Here is a 21,359-nt window from a genome sequence, read left to right as displayed (position 1 = left end):
TCCCTCCCTCCCTCCCTCCCTCCCTCCCTCCCTCCCCCCTCTGCCTTCCGCCTGTGTCTCAGGATGTAAAACTCTCAGCTATTCCTCCATGTCTTCCTGCCACCATGCTCTCCACCGTGATGAAAACAGACTAATTGTCTAAAATACAAGCAAGCCTTCAGCTAAATTCTTTCTTCCATAAGAGTTGCCTTGGTCACAGCGTCTAGTCACAGCAACAGAACAACAACTAAGAAGCCTAAGAGAGGTAGGCACACTGCTCAAGGCCCCTCCCCTCCGAGGAAGATGTCCCGGTCTATAAGGGGGCTACCACATGCTTCCTCTTTCATCTCCTCACCTAATCCCTCATTGTTAGAAGTGGTAAGATGTGTTTTCCCTTGTGCTAAACGAAGAGTAAGCAGTGCAGGAGTGTACATTTCATGAGAACCCAGAACTTTTCACATCGTCCTCCGATGCTCAGGCAAAGCTCGGCCTGTGGGTTTGTTTCGTGACTGTTGAACACATGAATAAGCAAACGACCTCACAGGAATCTCCCAGCTTATCTTTGTTTCTATCTCATTTGGTACTGAGCTCCAGTCTCTGGTCTTGGTGCTCACTAGTCTTCTTTAACAAAATTCGTAGCTGTTAGAGATAAGGGGATGGGGCTGTGCGTAGCTCTCACCCTTCCACGCAAGCGCAGGCGCAGACACAGAGCAGCCACTCTCTGAGTACCCCGTGAACGACGGTGGTGCTGTTGGTCAGCTAATTCTTGAAAATGAGGTAGAAACCACGCAGTTCACCCTTCGAGTGCTGTGATCTTAACTCCAGAGAAGGTGGCAGGTGTGAAGAGGGCGGATACAAAAGGGGCCAGGTCTACCCATTCTTGTGGATTGATAGACATGATCCTTTCTGAAAAGCTTACTGGGGGCTCCAGATTTGAATTGTTTTCTATGCGCGTGTGGGTGTTTTGCCAACATGTTTATCTGTGCTCGAGTGTCTGCAGTGCCTGTGGGGGCCAGAAGGGGATCTAGAGTTAAAAATGGCTGTGGGTCACCATGTAGGTCTTGAGAATCAAACCTGTGTCCTCTGCAAGAGCAGTAAGTGCTCTTAACCCCAGACCCCTCTCCCCAGGCCCAGGCAGCAGATTTTGAAGGCGGCACAATGTCAGTGTGACCACGCATTCTCTAACAACTGTATAAATGGCTTCCTGCTGGCACACAGTGACTATCTACCCTGCAGAACATCTGGTAACTAAAGATACCCATGTTTATTGGATTTGATTAGTTCACCATGTCCATAAATTAAAATAAACATAAGTTCAAAGTGGGATTCTGAAGTAACCACCAAGAGATCCATTATTTTCAAGTCAATTAAAAGGCCGTTATCAAGTGTCCTATCTTAGATAATTTATATCTTCTGGCTTTATTGCATCCCCTTGGAAAGAAAGATGCTATTTCTTCTCCTCCTCCTGGCTGCTCTTTTTTTTTTTTCCTGATCTAGTAAACTTTGATTCTTCTGCTCTCTCTGCTTAATGCAGCTAAGTTGAACACAACTCTTGCATTTAATGGCTTCACTTCATACGAGCCTTTATCAGGCTGGAACATCTGTGCACGGCTTCTGTGATTGATAGGAGGCTGACCTTGGGAACACGGTTTTAATTACTACTGGCTCTGAAATGCCCAGAGGAAACTCAGACCTCACTGCAGGGAGACTGAATAACCTCTTGGTTTTCTAAGTAGGACCTAGGAGGACATCTCTGTCCTGTGGAAATAAACCTGGGAGAATGTCCTCCTGGGATAATTCTCCCAGCCATTAGCAACAGCACAGAGTATACAGTAGGTGCCCACTGAATCCTCATAGGCCAATAAAGGCTGCCGGTGATGTAAATTTGCAGTGAGTGCTCGTAACCACTGAGCCATCTCTCCAGCCTGAGATCTGTGTTTCTGGAGGTTCTCTCTCCAGCTCTCATACAGCAGGGCGTGCCTAGAGCCTGGTGCTCTAGTTCCTACCTCTGCTTCTGCCATCTTCCCTCCCTACAGCCCTTGGTCCATCCCAGATAACGGGAGTCCATGCTCTTCTCGTGGGATCGGCGAGAGGTTGCAAAGAGAATGAGCATGGTTTGCAGGCTCATAGAGCTGCCTTGGTTTATAGGAACAGGAGATGGTGGCTTAGCCCTTTTGGTAGCAAGAGAACATTGTCCCTGATCCATGTTTAAGCTTTAGGGAAGTTCTGTGTCCCACCATAAATGTTGGGGGAGCTGATGCCTTGGGCCTTCAACACCTAAAGGTACCCAAACATCTAGAGTTTCTTAGATCCACACACAGATCTTGTAGGCATAAGGCAGGCTCCATTTCAAGACTCAGGGCCTCTTCACACCTCCTCTGGAGTCCAGAGATAGGCCTTGGGAGACCGTGAATCCAGGGAAGAGCTTCAACCTTTTGTTTTGTCTTTAACCTGTTGACTGAGCTTTCTGTTCTGCCCTGTTCCCACAGTCTTTACGTCCCAAAGAAATCACACAGAGGTCTACATTAGTTACATACGGATTGGCCCATTAGCGCAGGCTTCTTATTAACTCTTATAACTTATATTAGCCCATTATTCTTGTCTATGTTAGCCATGTGGCTTGGTACCTTATTCAGCGGGGCAGTCACATCTTGCTTCTTCTGTCTGGGTCACGACTACGGACCAAGCTTTCCTCTTCCCAGAATTCTCCTGTTCTCATTGCCCTGCCTCTACTTCCTGCCTGGTCACCCCACCTATACTTCCTGCCTGGCTACTGGCCAATCAGTGTTTATTTAAAATATAGTTGACAGGATAGACCACAGGATTGTCCTACAGCATTAACCCGGAAGATAAGGTGATGCTCAATAATTCTGGTGTCTCTGTAAAACCCTGCTTACCCATTATCAGTGGATTTTCATATCCACTTGCTGTCTTGCTCTTGGCTCATGCTCAGTTTGCTTTCTTACATGGCCCAGCCTCCCCACCCCCACCCCCGGCCTAGGTTTGCTGCTACCCACAGTGGTCTGGGTCCCTCTGCATCAATTCAGAATCAAGACAGTCTTCTCAGACATGCCAGTGTGGCATAGGCTATTCCTCAGTTGAGACTGCCTCTTAGATGACTCCAGGCTGTTTCCAGTTGACAAGTAGACCAAACTAGAATGAGTTCCAAGCACCCCCTGACTCTCTGTGGGATAACATGCCACATAGCCCTCTCATAGCATGGCTTCACTTGGGTCAGGAGGCAGGCACAGGCCAGGAGGGCTCTATTCAGTCCATACACCCAACACAGCAGAGGCAGGGGCATGGCTTTACCACAGGTGTGTAGAGATTACCACAGAAATGATACATGCCACCTCTGCTCAGAGGTCACAGTCAAGGAAGTTATATACGGCTCTAACTTAAAGGGAACAGAAGGGGCTGGGATGTAGCTCAGAGCTACAGATGTGCCCAGCCTTGAAGAAGTATTAGGCTTGTTCCCAACACTACAAAAGGGGCGGGGCAGGAAATAAACCTTACCGTGTGCCTGAATGGAGAGTAGAAATACTTGCTATATGGCATTTTTATGACGGCACCTCTCACCGTAGGCATCAACAACTCAAAAATTCTACCTGCTAACTCCTGAATTATATTACACGGCAAAGGGAAGCTGATTTTCAGTGGAATTAGGTGATGTTAAAATAGGGAGATTACCCTTATCCATGGTCAGGCCATACAGAAGTGGGTGGTGGTGAAGAGGAGGCAGAAATGCAATGGAGGAGCTGGCTCTGAAGATGAAGGAGGTGTCTGCTATGATTCAGGTGTGGCACGCTCACGCTTTTCGGGGACTGAATCCTGGTCCCCATGGCAGGCTATGTTGAGAAGTAGGACTGTTAGGATATAGGACCCATAAAAGGTCACTGGGGTAGTTGCATTAAAAGGAACGGATGTGGTCTTTGGGAACCTGGATCGTTCCCATGAAGGGGCTGAAGCTGACCTGTTTATTGCTCTCTGACTGTGGCCTTACCATGTCATTGCTCTCATAGATGGGTCTACCGTGATCCCATCGAACACGTTACAGAGCCAAGAGGGTCTTCACCGAAGCCGGGGATAATGATGACGCCATAGCTTCAAACCTTCTTGACTGTGAGTGACCTAGTTTTCTTTTCTGTATGGAATTCCTAGTCTCAAGCGTTACATTACAACAACAGAAAGTGGAGTCACACAGGAGCTGTGAGCAAAGAAATGTGGATTGCTTCTTGACGCTATAAACGGCAAGAAAGCAGGTCCTTCCTTAGCCCTCCAGAAGGCATGCCGCTCACACGGTAAGCTTGGACTCAGTAGGCACCCTCTCTGGGTTTTAAACTAGAAACAGAGTTGCATTCTGAATTTGTGTTATTTAAAGCCAATCAGTTTGAGGCAACTTGTTACAATGACAACAGAAAGCTAATATAACTCACTTAAAAATGACATCATTTGTTTTTTTTTTGTTTGTTTTCTAACCATAAATAAACCATGATCAAACTTGGGCTATAGTGAAACAGAAAAATGTAATATAAAAATAATCCTTATGCCTTCAGCCCAGCAGTCCAGTACTGGGGAGGCAACAGTAGGCAGATCTGAGTTCGGGTCAGCCTGCTCTACAGAGACAGTTTTAGGACAGCCAGGGCTAAACAGACAAACCCTGTCTCAAAAACACCAAAAAAAAAAACAAAAACAAAAAACAAACCTCCAACCCCATAAATTTTGAGGGAATTCCAATTTAGTACCACTTTGCATGTAAATATACATGTATAATGCATGTAAATATACATGTATAATGCATGTAAATATACATGTATAACGCATGTAAATATCCATATGTTCAAGATTAGATCATACAACATAGACTTTGAGCCTACCTTTCTAAAAACAAAACTGCCTTTATTTTTACTTTATTATTTATTTTTGATTTATGTATATGAGTATTTTGCCTGAGTGTAATTCTGTGCACTGCATGGGTGCCTGGTGCCCATGGAGGCCAGCAGAGCATCAGAGCCCCCAGAGGTGGAGTTACAGGTGGTTGTGAGCCACCGTGTGGATACAGGAACTGAACCTGGGCCCTCTGGAAGGTTATCCAGCATTTTCAGTCCCTGTACCATCTCTCCAGTCCCGGCCTGCCTTTTATTTAGCAAGGGCTTAAATTTTGTTATGATTGAAATGTTCTGTGCTTTCTCAAAGAGAGTTACATGTGGCTGCTTGGCATGTGAGTGGCACCTTTAATCCCAGCGCTCAGGAGGCAGAGGCAGGGGCAGGCAGATCTCTGAGTTCGAGGCCAGCCTGGTCTACAGAGTGAGTCCAGGACAGCCAAGCCTGTACAGAAAAACCCTGTCTCAAAAAGCAAAAACAAAACAAAACAACAACAACAACAAAAAAAGATTTTATTATTTTTAATTATGTTTGTGTGTGGGGGTCTTTGCATGTGAGGTCAGGCACTGCACTGAGGAAGCCAGAGTCAGTGGATCCCTTGTGAGTGACGGTGGTTGTGAGCTGTCTGATGTGGGTGTTGGGAACGGAATTCAGGTCCTCTAGAACTGCAGAACTCTAACTGCAGAACTCCCTCTCAAGTGTCCCCAGATGCTTATTTTTAAAGCTTACTATTTTTTTGTGAGCCCATTTCCCCTGCAAATGAAATAAAATTACTCTTACAATTAATTTCATAAAATCCCATTATAAGGGTGAGTTATTGACACTATTTATTTTGGCAAACAACACTCGGTTCACGTAAGCACAGAGAACTCTCTGGCACTGTGCTCTTGCACACTTACAAAACTCTTCACTGCACTAATTTTCCGACCTGGAAGATTCCCCCGTCCCCATTAATTTTGACAGAGGTTGTAGAATTGAGTTTCATTGACCTGTGCAGGGCCTGTGTTCATACCTAACAAATCGGCGTGGCCAAGGGGATGTGTGACATGATTTGGCCAACGCTTGGATCCTGTGTGAAGCTGGTATCAGGTCGGAAAATTAGTGCAATAACCAGGGATCCAATATTGACCAGTTTCACTGTGTCCTGGGTTACACCACCTTCGGATTTTGTGATTGGTGTGTGCTTCCCTGCCAGGGTTCCTGGATTGCCAGTCTACTCCGTTTAAAGCCCTGCATGGAAGTACATTTACTCAGCAGACAAAAGTAACACCTGTGAATCTAGCCGTTTTCGCTAAAAAGCAAGACAAACATCCCAAAGCACAAGTCGGCTTTCCAAAATCATCTGCATCGTTACCGTTTAAAGCAGTTTTTTTCCTCCCAGAACCCAACACAAATCCCCATCACGATCAGCTTAGGGTCGTCATGCAGATCATCGAGTCTCTGGTCTCAGCTCCAGTCCTTCCCTCGGCATGGTACCCTTATATCTATTATGCTTTCCCCCTAGAAATTATAATTTTATTTCAACAGTTGCAGCATAACTTTGCCAATCAATTAAAGTCATAGATATAAATATGAAATCATCGTCACATCCGATGAAGTACCCAGATGGCTTGGCTTCGACTTGGTGAATCACCATGGCAACCCTTTTGGAGTCATCGTCTTTGGCATATTCCACGTGTTTGCCTATCAGACATCTGTAAGTTCCAGGTTCACGTCTTTACTGCGTCCACTTTTTATTCCACAAGATAGTGCGTTTCTGTACTACATTAATTTTTCCCCACGTGTGAAATATCTATGGATTCTTTAATAAATTCACAACACGGGTCAAGAGTAATATTTTCAATTTACTGAAGAAACCTTTTGAGGTAGTCAAGGCTCATTTTCGAGGTCGCACCTAGAGTAAAAACCGGTGTTCGCTTTTGCTTCAGCTGTGACCTATTGGATTCGCGTTTGCACCCTTTTGAACTTCTTCGGCTACCGTAGCCGGGTCCTCCACGGATTTGTGCGCCTGCGCGCTGCGGGAAGGCTCTCCATTTCGGCGTGAACCGGGAAGGACGTTGGGGTGGAGGTGAGGCGGGCGGCGTCTCAGACCCTGGGGGTTGACGGCTGCGGGGTCGGCAGTCCCGGGACCGAGGACTCTGATGCGTCCCGTGTCCCAGCCTACCGGGGCCGCGGGCCTCCCTTCCCAGGGGCCGCGCTCGTCCCCGCCGCGTCCTCCGGAGGCTGCGGGCCTGGCGGGCCGCGGGGTCTCTGACGACCCCGCCGTCTGCCCGTGCGCGCCGCCGGGGCCTCGGAGGAGCCTTGCGGAGCCCGGGGCTCCTCGGGTGGACGGCTGGGCCCGTCTTCCGCTGTGTTTTGCTGAGGCCAGGGTGACCTTGGATGGGTCGTCTGACCCGTGGGGCCTGGCGCTCCTGCTGGACGAGGGGCGCCGTCACGGAGGGGACCGAGGCGGAGCAGCCGCCGGCTCAGGCACCGGTGACATCGCTGGTCGGCCTGGTGGGAGAGCAGAACTGAAGCTGGAGGCCCCTGGCCTGTGCGCGCGGCCCTACCGCAGCCCGGGAGTTTGGGCTCCTTGGCGCCTGCTCGCCTCCAGTCTCCCTACCCCGGGTTGTCGCCCTAGACTTATCTTCGTAAGGCTAGATTCTCAGGAGCAGTAGTGAGATCAGATCGCCTCTCTGCCTGGGGACTCTTGCGTTCGTAGTTTTTGGTCGTGGGTTGCTGGTGGTGCCGGTTACCGTGGCCTTTGTGGCGGATGGTGGAACTGCCCAGCAGAGGAGTGGGCCAAGATGAAACCTGGTGGGAGGGGTCAGTCACAGTGTAAGGTACAAGCGGTGCGTCGTACGTGAAGAGGTCATTCGATAACCCTGTTCTAAGGTTTTCTTTTTGTTGTTTTACGGGTAAAGGACATTCACGACCATGAGTTCCGGTACGTTGCCGAAACCTCAGATGCGTGGTCTTCTGGCCAAGCGCCTGCGGGTTCACATTGTTGGCGCTTTCGTCGTGGCCCTGGGAGTGGCTGCTGCCTATAAGGTATGTGTTTGCTGTTGGTGCTTTGGGTCACAAGCTGTTGATTTTAAAAACCTATTTTTACACCTATTAAGGACTTTTTAAAAAAGAGACTCCGTCTTCAATGTATTGCCTCCCACTTTTGGGCTTCAGTGTGAAGGAGCCACTCAGGCGCCATGCTGTTCGCCTCCTCCTCAAGTGAAGCTGTGTTCGTTTGCTAGGGCTGCCATATCGAAGAACCAGGCTGAGTGGTTTAAACACGGACAGTTGTTTTCTCACAAGTGTTTTTGTTTTGTTTTGAGATAGCCATGGCTAAGTCAGGCTGGCTTCCAGCTCATGTAATCTGCCGCCTCTGTCTGAGTGCTGGGATTAAAAAGCTGCACCTCCACACGCTCAGTTTTTAAGAGCAGGGGTCCCTTCTGGTTCCCTTCTCTTGTGTTATCTTCACACAGTCTTATGTAACTGATGGGATTTCCTATAAAGAGAACTTGCTTTTAGACCTTATTTCCAGAGGTCTTGTAAGGTAGGATTTGGTCTATTTGGGGAGAATAAATTCCGGCTCCAGCAGTGAGCAGATACTCGGGGTAGAGGGCAAGCAGGTCTCTATATGGGCAGTTTTGAAGAATTGACAAAAGTAGCATTTTAACGCTGGCCTTGTGTAGATCTGAGGGAGTGGTGAGATGGGTATCTTTATGAGGCCTTGGATGGCCTAGAACTTGCTCTGTCGACCACTCAGAGATCTGAGGGTGCACAGAATTAGAGTGTCTGCAGCTGATTGTTGGGGGACATTTGTCCTGAGTGCTGCGATGTAAAGGTGTGTGCCACCAGGGCCTGACCTATCTATGGACTGCAGTGTTTCTTTCACATACCTTCCCTTTTAAGTCAGATTATATTGTTATTTAAGATTCTCTTAAACTTTTTTTTTTGGTTTTTCGAGACAGGGTTTCTCTGTGGCTTTGGAGCCTGTCCTGGAACTAGCTCTTGTAGACCAGGCTGGTCTCGAACTCACAGAGATCCGCCTGCCTCTGCCTCCCAAGTCCTGGGATTAAAGGTGTGCGCCACCACCGCCCGGCTCTCTTAAACTTTTTTATTGTGCATATTATCATATTTTTGTAATAAAATCATGAGAAAGTTGAGGGCTATTTTTTTTTCCCCCCCCGGAGACAGGGTTTCTCTGTGTATCCCTGGCTGTCCTGAAACTGTCTGTACACCAGGCTGGTCTCAACTCAGCTCTGCCTTCCTTTGTTTCCTGTATGCCAGGATTAAAGGTGCACACACCACTGCCTGACTAAAATCAGGACTTTAGTAACTTTTGATATTTCTGTACTCACAGAGATCCGCCTGCCTCTGCCTCCCTAGTGCTGGGATTAAAGGTGTGCGCCACCACAGCCCAGCTAACAGATGGAACTTTTTAAAGTCTGTTGCCTTTTATTCTTTTTGTAAATGGGGCACTCCATTGTCAGGTGTGTGACTTGTCAGGTGTAGCAACTTGAGGGGTTTATTTAGCTTACAGGTAAAAAGTCCATAGTGAGACCAAGTAGGAATGCTGCTTACTGGCTTGCTTCTTACATGCTTGGCTACCTTATAAAACCCAAGACCACCTGCCCATAGACAGCACTGCCCATTGTAGGCTGGGCTCTCCTACATATATGCCCACATGTGTGTCAAGTTAACTGAAGCTGACAACCAAGAAACCTGGTGTTCTAATTTATTCCAAATCTGGGGATCTGAGAGCCAAGGGGCTCGATGGTCTAGTGAAAAGCCCGAGGGAAATGGGGTGTTCTTTTTAAGTCCAGAGATTAAGTAGGAGGTTCGATGTCCCTAGCTCAAGAAGAGTGAAAATTTGTCTTTTGTCAACTTTTTATTCTGTGTGGACCTTCTGTGTTAAGGTTGGAGGGTAGTGGATGCCTGTTAGTCCAGTTTCTCAGAACACAGGTGTCTGGACATCCTTTAACCTTGTCGTGTAGACATCAACTCAGCCTAAACTCTAATAGAGGGAGGGGCCTCAGGCTCAGAGGATACTGAGGAGCCTTCTTCCTGTCCTCTTGCTGAAGTAAACTGGGGATTCTGATAGGAGGAGGAGCAGTCAAGTCTCCTGCATTGCTTTACTTCAGATAGCATGATCTGTGCATTTCTTTAGCGCCTCACTGCTGTGGATTGGTGCAGGAAATTATGTGCAGTGTGAGATTGATTTTGGCAAAATACACTAAATGGTGTTCTGTGGAGACTAAATCTTTGCCGTGTCCAGACATGGATTTGGATAACCAAATGTCAGCTGCTTAGACTTTGATCAGTTGCTTGAACTCCACCTGGTCTCTGAAATATTCTTCTTTCTGTGCTGATTGTCTATATGTAAGACGAAATCCAACAAGAACCCACCTCTTCCTATCTTTTTCTTTGATGCTAAAGTGTCAGTGCTTTCTTTAAAGGCCTTCCTTTGAAGTAATCAGCCATCACTTTGGATTCCATTCTCTCCTTTTGCAAAATTATTCAGATCTTGTTAAAGTGTAGTCGCCTAGAACTTGTTGGTCCTTTCTTATGTCTTTCTTTCTTTCTTTCTTTCTTTCTTTCTTTCTTTCTTTCTTTCTTTCTTTCTTTTTTATGTCTTTAAATCTGTTTTAGGTCTCTTTAAAATTCACATTCTGCTTAGGTTGTTACTGTCTTCCAACTGGCAATCTTTAGTGTTTGCTGGAGGGAAGGCCATTCATTTATTTTGTACTGTGCACTTATTCCACCAAACACACACAAATACGGATGCACAACCTTGCACAAGGGTGGGGTAATGTGTCCTAGGGAGCTTCTTCTCACTGTGCAGTTGTAGCCTCTTCCTTCATTTGTCACCCTTCGTCTTAGGAAATAGATGGCTCAGTTAGCAGTGAATACAGATGTGGTGTTGATTTATTTTTAGGTTGTTCTTAGGTATTTCTGCTCTGAAAAATGAGTGTGATAATGAGCTGTATTATTTTTCAGTTTGGCGTGGCTGAACCCAGAAAGAAGGCGTATGCAGATTTCTACAGGAAGTACGACTCCATGAAGGACTTCGAAGAGATGAGGAAAGCTGGCATCTTCCAGAGTGCGAAGTGACGTCAGAATGTTCAGGTGACCAGTGCCCCAAGGGTCTGTCATGAATGGTCTTAGCTAGCCCAGTGTGAGTTATCTTAGCCTTTCTTAGCTGTCAGTTTTTGGCAGCCAGTCCTTCAGAACTGTGCTGTGCCTGTGACAGTGCCCGTGCCCTCCTCCCAGACCCTGACGGCTTTGCTGTACTTGTTAGGAATCTGACCACATCATTTGTCTTTCTGTGGAGTCGGTTCTTCCTCTTACTCTGTGGGCGTGTGCATGTGTGCATGCGTGTGGACGTTATAGAACAACTTTAGAGTTGCTTCTCCTTCCACCTGGTACATGGGTTTGAGGGATCAAACTTAGTTGCTAGACGTAGGCATTGAGTACCTTAACCCTCTGAGCCATCTTGCTGGCCCTGTTTGTCATTTTGTGATTGGCTTATTTCAGTTAGCAAAGTGTTTTAGCATGTTGTCGGCCACATCCTCTCTTAAGGCTGAAGATACTCCACTGTATGTTGTTACTGGGAATTGAACCTGGAGCGTGTGCATTACTTGGCAAGCATTGATCACTGACTTCTGACTACATCCCATCTTTTATACACGCACTTACACACATTTATACATGCACATATATTTATAGAATACATACAGTAATGCACAATATGTCGTATCTGTTATATGTAACAGATGTAACACATGATGTACCATGTTATTATATATAATATAGATGACATACATACACACAAACATAAAGGATAATGTTTCAAGATGCTTTATTTTTGAGGAATGGCCTTACCAGGTTGTGGAAACTGGCTGCGCACTGTTTCCTGATTATGCACTATGCACTAGGATTATAGGTGTGTGCCACCACGCCTGTTGTGTTGTTTGTATCTACTAACTCTGGTCATCAGTTTGTCGGTAGACAGTAGGATGTCTTTACCTGTCAGTTGTTGGGCTTGGTAGATCATATGATCCGTGTTTTAGCACTTGTTCTCCATAGTGGTTGCAGTAGTCACGCTTCCACAGTGCTCAGGGCTTCCCTTTCCCCATGTGCTCACAGCACTTGGCTTGTTTTCTTTTGACAGTGGCTGTCTTAACTATCTTAAATAGGGCTGGCATCCTTTATGGAAGTTTTGATTTGGCCCTCCCTAATGATTTGTAGTTTTGAGTGTTGCATGTCCGTATGGGTAATGGGTATATTGGGGATTTCCCCCTTCGTGTGTATGTATCACTGCGTTTGCATGTGTGTGGGTATGTGGAGAGTGCTCCTGTGTTATTTTCCACCTGACTGAGGCAGGTCTCCATTGACCCCAGACCCCTGATGAGGCTAGTAGGTTAATTCTGGGGGTGGAGTTACAGGTGAACTGTTGTCTTGTTTGGCATTTACAGAGGTTCTCGGGACCCAAACAGCATTTTGATTTGGTATTTTTGTGCTTTGACCACTTGGCCAGTGTATGGACATCTTAATAGGAAGTTTTGTTGTGTCTTTCAACAGTGCTTGTGTCCCTTTGCTCAAAAATCTGGATAGAATTTTCTTTTATTATTAATGTATTTTGATTTTATACCCCACAACTTTGCAAAATTCATTCTAACCCGTTTCTGTGTGTATCATAAGAATTTTCTATATATAAAATGTTACCTACAAAGACAGATTTTACTTCTTTTTGGGTGTATTTTTATTTTCTCAACTAATTTTTCTGACTAGGACTTTTAGTGCTTCATTGAACAGAAGTGGCATGGTCATTTTCTTGAGTCCACAGGAAAAGGTTTCAGTTTCTTTTCCAGCTGATGGTAGCCAGGGTGTGCTGAGATACACTGCACCACTATACCTAGCATGTGCCTTTCCAGTTCAGAACACTTAGAGCCAGATGTGTAGCAAATGCTTTTCATTTCAGCACTCGGGAGGCAGAGGCAGGCAGATGTCTTGAGTTTGAGGCCAGCCTGGTCTCCACAAAGATTTACCTATCTCATTACCCCCACCAAATGTTGAAATAGGAGCGGCAGGGCTGCGTCCCCGGCACCCGGCCGCCCGCATGGCTAGTTTATACCCAGAAATAATTACACGGAAACTGTATTCTTTCAAACACTGCCTGGCCCGGCTAGGTCCAGTTTCTTATTGGCTAGCTCTTACATATTGTTCTAACCCATTTCTAATATTCTGTGTAGCCCATGAGCTGGCTTACCAGAGATGATCTTAACCTGCGTCTCTCTGGAGTGGGAGCATCATGGCGACTCACTCACTCAGCTTCTTTTTCCCAGCATTCTCTTCTGTCTACTCCGCCTACCTAATTTTCTGTCCTATGAGGGCCGAGGCAGTTTCTTTATTATTACAAGACCCACCTCCATCAACCAAATTTTTAAAACAATGTATATATCGCTCTACATAAATCTGTGTCTATAGGTATATAAATAATGTATATGGGTGCTTTGTCTGCTTGTATGTCTGTGGACTACTTGCATTCCTGGTGCCCGAGGAGGTCAGAACAGGTTATCAGATCCCCTGGAACAGGAGTTACAGATGGCTCTGAGCAGGCATACGATGGTGGAAATTAAACTCGGGCCCTCTGGAGGAACAGCCAGTGCTCCTAACTGCTGAGCCATCTCTCCAGCCCCTAGTTTGTTTTTGTTCATTTGTTTGTATTAAATCATGAAAAAGATGTTAGATCCGATTTTTTTTCCTACATCTATTAAGATGGTTGTGGAATTTTAAAATTCCATTTATGGTATATCACTTCTATTAATTTTTTGTTTTTGTGTTTTGTTGTTTTGCTTTGTTTTTCAAAACAAGATTTCTCTGTGTAACTCTGGCTGTTCTAGACTAGCTCTGTAGACCAGGCTGGCCTCAAACTCAGAGATCTGCCTGCTTCTGCCTCCTGAGTGCTGGGATTAAAGGAGTGCACTGCCTGGCTGTTAATTTTTATATATTGATTCACCCTTAATTCCAGAAATTAGTCTCTTGGGCTTCATATATAATCAGTCCTGCTAATGACTCTTACTAGTGTTGAGGATTTTTGTACTGTTATTTGACTTGAGATCTTTTGTCTGTTTAGTTTAGGTGTCAGGACAGTGCTGGATTTAGAATCAATGTGGATGTTTTATTCTCTTATCTGTTTTGGAAGAACTTTAGAAGGATTGGTGTTAATTCTTTAACTTTTGGTAAAATTCATCTGCTCCTTGACTTTCCTTTATGAATTTTTTGATTTCTGATTCAGTCTTACAATTTTCATAATTTTAGTCTGCTGTCTAGATTTCTTGAGTTCATGTTGGCAAGTCTTAATAGTCTTCATCTAGGTTACAAGTTCACTTTTTGTATTTTGCTGAACTTTCTCATTTCTCTTGCCATTTTAACTAAAGATTTCTCAATATATTTGACATTTACAAAGAACCAAGATTTTGTTAATTTCCTTTCTTTTGGCAGCTTTACTAGATGTTATTAGGTTGTTCATTTGAGCTTTTAACTTTTCCTTGTGACTTCCTCATTGATCCATTGGTTCCAGAATTTTAAATTTAGTGTATTTGGGGGATTTTCTAGTTTAATTAAGCCAGTGTGGTAAAAAGATACTTATCAAGCCTCCTGAGTTTGTCAATGCTTGTTTTGCCCTATCATGGTGTCTTGGATAGGAAAGTTAGTTAGGAAAACATTTAATTGAGTTGGTAGCTTAGAGTGTCAGAGATTCAGTCCATATCATCATGGTGGGACATGGTGTGCAGGAGTTCTGTCTTGATCTGCAGGCAGCAGGAAGAGACATTTATACTAGGGTTGGCTTGAACATCTGAGTCCTCAGAGCCCCGCCCCCAGTGTGACACACTTCCTCCAACAAAGTCACACCTCCTAATAGTGCCACTCCGAGGCATGGACCTATGTGGGCCAGTTTTATTCAAGCTACCACACATAATGTGTGTTAGAAAATTCTGTATTCTGTTATGAGTAGATGCTGATGTAGGATTACAATTATCTCTACTTTTCAGTTTATTTCCTCATCTTCTGTCTATATAGAGTAAGTCCTCAACTACTATTATTGAGCTATTTCTCCATTTCTTTTTCTGTATACTTCATGCATTTGGATTTCTCATGTGTATTTTTGTTTTCCATGACAACTGGCCCTGTTACCATAAAGTGCTTCTTGCAGGTTTTTTTTTCTTCCCTTAAGCTGGTTTTGTTTGGTGTCAGCGTAGCCACTTCATTTCTACTTGTGGAATATTTTTCCTTTCACTCTCTAGGAACCTAAGTGTAATTTGGTTGGGAAATTTAATTTATGTACATGTAAGTCAGTTATTAGTGTGGAAAAGCATTATTAAAATTTTTTACTTGGTATGTTTTATGGCTCCCCCCCTTTTTATTGCTATTTAGGAAGGTCTTTTGTATGCATGCATACATATGCCTATGAAGAAGTTTCAATGGTTTATATCCTTTTCTATATGAATTAGTATTTTTAAGTTATGCTGTGAGACACAGCACAGCTCTAACAGTAAGCAAATGTAAATTCAACACAAAACATTACCTTGTGATGCCTTCCTTTGTTATTGATGCCATAGTTATATCGTATATTCGTTAACAGATTTATAGTTTGTTCCTCAGTGCCTTTGTTTTTTAAATACTATAAAAGGATTTAAGAGCCTGATGGAGTCCAGCCTGGTCTACAGAGTGAATTTCAGGACAGTCAGGGCTACACAGAGAAACCCTGTCTTTAAAAAAAAAAAAAAAAAAAAAAAGGAAGGAAGGAAGGATTGGAAGTGAGGGTTAAAAGCCAGGATTACAGTATGGGGAGCTCAGGTCTTTCAGCAGAGCAGTTCCTCTGTGTAGCTTGTAGTGGGAGGGAAGCTGCTTGTTGGTTCCCAGAGGCCCAGCTTAGACTGGAAATAACCACACAGATACTGTATTAATTAAATCACTGCTTACCCATTAGATCTAGCTTCTTATTGGCTAACTCTTACATATTAATTTAACCCATTTCTATTAATTTAACCCATTTCTATTAATCTGTGTATTGCCACATGACAGTGGCTTACTGGCTAAAATTCCCAGCGTCTGTCTCTGGTGGCTCCATTGCTTCTGATTCTGCCCTTCTTTCTTCCCGCATTCAGCCTAGCTTTTCTTGTCTACCTAAGTTCTGCCTTGTCTACCTAAGTTCTGTCCAAAGCAGTTTCTTTATTCATTGAAGGTAATCACAGCACACAGGGGACTCCCACATCACCTCCCCTTTTCTGTTTAGATAAAAAGGAAGGTTTTAACTTTTACATAGTAAAATTACATATATCAAAACAGGTATCAAACAAGAATTACAGTTACAATATTTATATCTACTTTATCTTTTATTATAACTAAGGAAAACTATAACTATAAATTCTTCAACTCCATCAAAGACTTCAGAAGGATATAATATTACCTAAATAAACAGGAAGTGCATTGTAAGCAACTTCCAAAACCCTAGAATTGACAGAGACATCCCATTGCCTGGATAGTCACCCAGAGTTTTTCTGTACCGTTGGGGCATCCAGTCTTTAGCCCACAGGCCCATAGTATCCAGCAGACTTTTCCATGAAGCAATAAATTTTCAAGACAGTTCCACCTATATTGGCAGTTGTTCGTCAGATTTTTCTGTGTCCTGCAGAATGTTTGGCAGATTCTTTTGTGTAGCAGAAACCCCAAAGGATCATCTCACCTTTAGGCAAGTTCATTTCTCTGTGGGTCCTGCACGTCCAGTTTATCAAGCAGTGCAGGCAAGAGCAGTTTCTTGCCCAGATGGCTAACCAACTCCATAAGGAGCCTCTTCGATGCCCATCTTCCTCTTAAAGTAATTGGTGCTGCCAGGAGCAGATATGTCTCATTGTCATGATAAGTCCTAAATTCTTAAAACATTTTAAATGCCATATTGTATAGTCTTTGACAGGTTTGAAGGATAGATGCCTCTCCATCTGAAATACGTCTCTGTACAGCTACAAAATCTAACATGACTACAAGCTTGACTGTTATAGATGAGTATCTATTAACTTATATTTCTTAATTATGCATTACATTTTAAATGAACTGTACACAGTACCTTAATCAAGAGCAGAAATATACAATATACAATTGACCTTAAATTTTTATCAGTAACCAAGATCCATACCAATGCAAATCTCTATAGCATATTCCCCTTTAAATGTAAAGAAACATTTACAAATAATATTTGGGAATATGGGCACAGTTCTGTCCAAACTTCTTCCTGCTGTTTATTGGACAAAGTAATTTTCTGAAGGTGTTTATGGTGACCTCTTGGAGGGTCATGGTCTATCAAACCATATTAGTCTAGAAAGATTCCACAGGTTTCATCCTCTGTGGAAACAAAAGAACCTCTTTTCCAAAGCAACATATCCTTAGATCCAAATTCTGAAGTCAAGATACTTTTATAATATACATGGTGGTTCAGCTTAGCAGCCTACACAATGAAATGTCTCTCTGTACTTAGCTCCTTCACAGTCAAAAAATTTAAAGAAAACACAATATACATAATTCAGACTCTCAGTGAATTTTCTATCTTTGTCGCTTATTTTTCTTTATTCTTTTCAATCTATGACTGTCTGTATTCTCTCTTTAAAGACTTTACCTTTTTTTAAAAAAAAACTTTTATAACTGTCTATATTCTTTTTCTTCCCTCTCTCAAGCCTACATACATTTATCCAACAATGTAACCCATTTAGAGGTCTTTTATGTCTGAATCTGTCCTATTGTGGTATCTGTAACTCTTTACTGTCATGAAGAGCTTTTAAAATTGGTAAGCAGCTTGGTTGCAGCTACTCTGGATTTTGGCTCCACCTCTCTCCACTTTTAAAATGGTGGAGCTACCATTCCTGCCAGCTCTGGGGCCACCAGGTAGGAGCTGCACTCAGCACTGACAGTGAGCGTGCAGCACATGAACCCTTTTTATCTGAGTAATAGCTAAACCTGCCATGCAGAGGACTGCACAGCCTGGAACTATCTCTGCATATGGGCAGAAGTAATCCTCCATGCTCCCTGCGTGTGCAAGCCTAGTAGACCTGATCCTGTCGCCTGCCTGGGCGGGGAGTGCTGAGCCATGGGCATGGTCTCAGCTTCTTTCTTCCGGACCCGGAGTGGACACAGAAACACCCGGGCCCACAAATGACATTCAAATGCTCCATAGCTGGAGTTCGTGCTGGCAGTACAGCGTTTTAAAACCACATGGCTTCTTTTCTGCTACTGCTGAATCAGGAAAACTTCTCTTAAAGGAGCCATGCTTCTGCTTGCTTCAAGCAAGGTCTGTCTTAAAGAGTAGGTCCCCTTGGTACTTACCAAGAAATTTCTAAATTTCTCCCTTTTTGAAGGATAGTTGGCAGATTTGACAGAATTTTATTTATTGGGATTTTTCTCACTTTGAACTCTGTGCTCCTCCTGCCTTGTCCTCCCTAGTGATGGAATCACACAGTGTACGGCTGACAGAACCTCACTGTAGCCTCCAGCAGCCAGGCTGAGACGTCCATTGGTAGCCTATCGGCCATGAACATCACCAGCTACTTTGGTACTTATTTTCACTTTCAAGATTCTGTTTGCCTTTGGTTTTGGCAGCTTGAAGATAATGTGTTGGTGTAGTCGCTAGGCTTATTCTAGTTGCAGCTTCTTTCTAAGTTCTCTGCTCCTTTCTCTCTTGTGATCCCATGATGCGTGTGTAGGCCCACCTGCTCATCTATAAGCGCCACTGTTCTCTTTACTGTTGCTCTGCTTTTTGTACCAGACTCTTGCCATTTCAAATGACCTGTTCTCAGATTTGCTGTATCTCCTGCCAACTGGAGTACGCTTTTGAAACGAGTGATCCCCACCAATTCAATTAGTGTATTTTCAGGACTTCTTGTTATTCCCATTTTTCATATTTTTCTGAGGCTTTTACTTGATTGTTCATATTCTTTTGCTCATTGAACATATTTAAGACAGTTGGTTTTTTAAAATTTTCAATAAAACCAAAGGCCAGGTTTTTTTTTTTTTTTTGTGGTTGGTTTATGGAGATCCACTTTGGTGATTGAAATGGTCTATGCTTTGTAATCTTTTTGTTGAAAATTTGACATTTAGAAAATCTCTCCCGTTGTATGAAGGCTTGTGAAGGAAGGCAGGCCTTTATTAGCATTGTATAGAGGCTCAAGCTCCTCTTGGTCTGGTGATTTATCTTTAATCTGTCTGTGATGTGCTCTGGATCCAGTTTACCTGTCTACACAGCTACTCCTAAATCCTTTGAGTTTCATTCCTGTTTACCCTTGGAGCCTTAGCTGTTGTAGTTCCTCTGCCTGGAGGTCTGTAATCCTCCTGCACACCACAGCATCCACCAGTGTTTTCCTTGGCGAGACAAAACCAGACAAGTAGGTATTACCAGCAGGTACCACTCTTCACTGGCTTCAGTGAGGGAGGAACCAACAATTGGGTGGTTCCTCTGGGCCACATTGCACTGCACTACACAGAGGCATGGAGGTAAAGGCAGGCAGAAATGTTCCTTAATTTCCTGTTTTGTAAATTTTCTGTTGGTTAGGTGTTCATTTGGTTCCTGTAGCTCAACTGGGGGTTCTGTTCTCAGACAGTTATTTTGGCTCATTTATTGTTTATTCAGTCAGGTGAGGTGGGAACTGTCTCAGAGTTTGTGGGATGCGGTCTTGCTGCCATAAAATTCAAAATTATTTGGAATTATCTAATTTCATTCAAGCTTAACAGATGGGCAAAAGACAATTTAGAGATTCTTCAGTTCGGTTCTGTGCTCTGTAAAATGAATTTGATGTGGTGTAGATATTGTTCTTTAATGAGCATTTCAGCTCCACTAAAATATGTACCTTTTCTAAGATCGAGGATGAGGAAAAGGCCTACTACACTTTTCTATTACAGATGTTTTCAAGGTGATTAACTTGCTTAATAGAAGGTTTAATTCTGTAATGTTCTATTTCTTGTTATTATCCAAAATGTCTTCGTGTTCTGTTGCTGGGAAGAGACATCATGACCACATCTCGTAAAGGAAAGCATTTAACCGGGCTGGCTTACAGTTTGAGACATGCAGGCAGATATGATGCTGGAGAAGTAGCTGAGAGTTCTGTGTCTGGATTGGCGGCAGCAGGAACCCCTGGGGGCTTGGCTTGAACTTCTGAAACCCCAAAACTTACCCAGTGACAGTTCTTCCATCAAGGCCATACCTTCCAATCCCTCTCAAGTAGTGCAGCTCCCTGATGAATGAGCAAAGGGGGCATTCTTGTTCAAACCACCGCAGCTGCATGCATTAAATATCCAGAGTATTATTGCTGATTTATCATTAATATAAAACAAAAACAACTTTCTTTTCCACTGGCAGGAAAATTAGTAAGAATGATCTTTATCATGCCATGGACTGTTAATGTCCTTTAGTACTTATATAAAGAGACATAGAAACATTGAAAGTTAAATAACCTAAAGAACAGCATGCAGATGCCAGAGGGACAAGAATGCTGCTAAATAAATAAATAAATAAGAGTAAGTTTGGTGTGCCCAGAATGGAAGCAGGGTGGCCAGGGAGCTTGTCATTAGGCAACCAGGAAATGGGTGAAGATGAGCAATTATAGACCTCATTGGGATTAATAAATTATAGACCTCATTGGGATTAATAAAGATCGTTCATCATTAACATAGCCATTGTGTTTCTCTTCATAGACTTATTTGGATTACATGCAAAAGAAGTTCGTCGCTGACCTGTGTTCCTGAACTGTGAAACATGAATATGCGGGCTAAGGAATAGTTTATCTCAATAAACAATTAACAGTTATATGACAGTAAGTCTTTGCTTGGTTATTATTATGGATAATTCAGGGTCTTAAAAATCTGACATATTCTTATATGTCTGTATGAATATAAAGATAACTCGTCAATTCATTATTTCAACACATGTATGATTGCTTTTATAGTTTGTCATTACTATATGCTGGCTTTGGTCCCCTGGAGTACACAAGAGTAGCTGGACTTCCAGCTTTGAGTGTTCCAGTCCTGTCAACAAATCTGTCTTTGCAGGAGGCAGAGAGGGAGGTGAGTCTCACAGGTTCCAGGTCAGCCAGGGGTAGATGTTCAGGTGCCGTCCTTACAGAAAATCTGTCCTTGCATGTCCTTGAAACTGTTTGGTGGTGGTGCTGTCACCGAAAAGAATAGGTAATTGACACACTGTTAGAATTGCTTTTATTACTGAGCCGTAATATGGATGAGAAAAGGAAATGTGTGTGTAATCTAGAAAGACAAATAGTACTGAGTAATGTCTGATGGTCACAAAAAGAAGTCTGATAAATGATAACTTTTTTCATAAGTATCGTTAGAACATTTCTATCCCTTAGATTTTGTTGTGACCAAAGTTATATTGCATAAAATAATGCAGTTGTTGTTTTGGTGGTACAGACATTGGGCCCAGGGCCTTTTGCACCCTAGGTAAGGTCTCTAGGATTGTG

General features: G+C 43.5%; 1 protein-coding gene across 1 annotated transcript; it reads left to right on the top strand.

The window, feature by feature from the left end:
• Window positions 1-6,806: 6,806 nt before the first annotated feature.
• Window positions 6,807-20,699, top strand: Cox6c (cytochrome c oxidase subunit 6C). Its single transcript, XM_050163268.1, has 4 exons — window positions 6,807-6,931; window positions 7,767-7,893; window positions 10,840-10,968; window positions 20,581-20,699. The coding sequence occupies exons 2-3, from the start codon at window positions 7,780-7,782 to the stop codon at window positions 10,951-10,953; spliced, it is 228 nt and encodes a 75-aa protein (XP_050019225.1). The 5' UTR covers window positions 6,807-6,931; window positions 7,767-7,779; the 3' UTR covers window positions 10,954-10,968; window positions 20,581-20,699.
• Window positions 20,700-21,359: the final 660 nt, after the last annotated feature.

The sequence above is a fragment of the Alexandromys fortis genome, unplaced genomic scaffold (genome assembly GCF_014885135.2).
Source record: "Alexandromys fortis isolate MF-2015 unplaced genomic scaffold, M_Fortis_MF-2015_v1.1 scaffold_17, whole genome shotgun sequence".
In the NCBI taxonomy this organism is placed as follows: Eukaryota; Metazoa; Chordata; class Mammalia; order Rodentia; family Cricetidae; genus Alexandromys; species Alexandromys fortis.
The sequence above is the reverse complement of the archived record's forward strand: the minus strand, read 5'-3'. Positions and strand labels throughout refer to the sequence as shown.